Here is a 2,085-nt window from a genome sequence, read left to right on the forward strand (position 1 = left end):
AAAAAACTTAAATTGGTATGTTTTTAGTGTTGTCTAATCTTGTTCGTTAGTGATTATAAACGATTTTGTGTGGGTGTGAATCTTCCTAGTTGCTTACCATCTTTAGGGTTGACCCACATCTCCATTTTTTTTCCAAATCAACACAATTCGTGACAACTGTATGATTTGTTTTATTTGACACAAAACTTGGGGCGGCTCCTATATATATCCATCCCTTCTATGGACAAATGTCATAATTTATACTTGTCTCACCCTATTTCTTCGTTTGTCATCAAGATTTATCCTTAACTTTACCTTGAAATTTAGAGAAATGGATAGAAATTCCATAGATATTGAAAGTACAACTAGTGATAATTCTATGTCGATTGCACCAATGTCCACGTTAACGTTGCCGGTGACTATGTCACTAGAATGTTTGTGTCGTGTCGGAAGTGGCACGAGTGTGATAATGGATGCCGAAATCGGAGCCGATACAGAGTCCGGCCGGAAGCTCCCATCTTCGAGGTTCAAAGGTGTAGTCCCTCAGCCTAATGGTAGGTGGGGGGCACAAATCTATGAAAAGCACCAAAGAGTTTGGTTAGGCACTTTCAGTGAAGAAGAAGAGGCTGCGAGAGCGTACGATATCGCGGCACAACGTTTTCGCGGGGGGGATGCCGTGACCAACTTGAAACCATTGTCTCAAACTAAGGAAGACGAAATAGAATCTATCTTCTTGAACGCACATTCCAAGGCTGAGATTGTAGACATGCTTCGTAAACATACATACAGCGACGAGCTCGAGCAAAGCAAGAAAAGAAATTTCGGTGGCATAGACGAGAATGGGAACCGGGCTGCCGGGCTTTTCACCTCATTTGATGCTGATAGATCCCAAAGATCCCGAGAACAGCTATTCGAGAAGACCGTAACGCCTAGCGATGTTGGGAAGCTAAACCGGCTGGTTATACCTAAGCAACATGCAGAAAAACACTTCCCTTTGCAAAGTGAAAACAATTCCAAAGGTTTCTTGTTGAATTTTGAAGATATGGGCGGAAAAGTGTGGAGATTTCGATATTCGTATTGGAATAGTAGCCAAAGCTACGTGCTAACAAAGGGATGGAGTAGGTTTGTGAGGGAAAAGGGCTTGAAGGCAGGTGACATTGTGAGTTTTCAGCGTTCGACCGGACTGGATAAGCAGCTCTATATCGATTCAAAGGCGTGGAATGGACCGATTGCTGGGATATCGAGCCAGCCAGTTCCAATGGTAAGACTATTTGGAGTGAACATATTCGAGGTACCAAGTAATGGTAGTTGCTACGGTGAAAAGAGGTTTAGAGAAATGGATGTTTTGACGTTAGAGTGCAGCAGCAAGAAACAAAGGGTTATCAATGCCTTGTAACACGTCTTGTTCAATGTTTTTTGATGAATTTTTCTTTTGATTTTACTTGGTAGAGCTGTAGATGTTGCAAGTTGCAGAAGTTCAATTGTATAGTATTAGACAAAAAGCTGGAAAGTGCTGAGAATTTGGTAAAGGAAAATGGAATTTCTGATGTCTACCCTTTTTTTCTTTTTCAAAATTTTGCACCTGTCTAATTTTACTTTTTTAATCACTATAATCCAACTGTGAAAATCTTGGTATCTGAATTATTTGGTGCATGATTCATTCTGGAAATCTGGTTTTGCATAAAGATTCATGAACTGATTTCATAAAGAATTATGAATACATGGAATCTTAAAAATCTTGAAAGTCTCTGGAAATCACTCCCCTTTTCATTATTCTAAATGATTTTTATCTGTATTTTGACAAATAGAATTCATATATACTATAAAAGAATAATACAGAGAAAATATATATATCAATATACTGCACTGATATTCGATGCATATAACTTGTCAATAAACTCCGACCCTCATTTATGTGTATTTGATGTCAACTATAAAATGAAAAACAGATGAAGTTATCTGCTTAGTATATTATCTATACCATATTATAACATCTTTGTTTAGTTATAGTCACAAATTGAATCTCAAGAGATTATATATTGGACCATAAACTTGTTTTTTGATTAGCAAAAGGATTTCATGCCTTTTTTTTTTTTTTTTTTTGTG

At 37.6% G+C, this 2,085-nt stretch overlaps 1 protein-coding gene across 1 annotated transcript; it reads left to right on the top strand.

Annotated features, from left to right (window-relative positions):
* The first annotated feature begins 248 nt into the window (after positions 1-248).
* LOC111375736 (AP2/ERF and B3 domain-containing transcription factor RAV1-like) lies at positions 249-1,532 on the top strand. The gene has a single exon (XM_022998603.1). The coding sequence runs from the start codon at positions 311-313 to the stop codon at positions 1,373-1,375; it is 1,065 nt and encodes a 354-aa protein (XP_022854371.1). The 5' UTR covers positions 249-310; the 3' UTR covers positions 1,376-1,532.
* Positions 1,533-2,085: the final 553 nt, after the last annotated feature.

Source organism: Olea europaea, unplaced genomic scaffold, assembly GCF_002742605.1.
Source record: "Olea europaea var. sylvestris unplaced genomic scaffold, O_europaea_v1 scaffold1408, whole genome shotgun sequence".
In the NCBI taxonomy this organism is placed as follows: Eukaryota; Viridiplantae; Streptophyta; class Magnoliopsida; order Lamiales; family Oleaceae; genus Olea; species Olea europaea.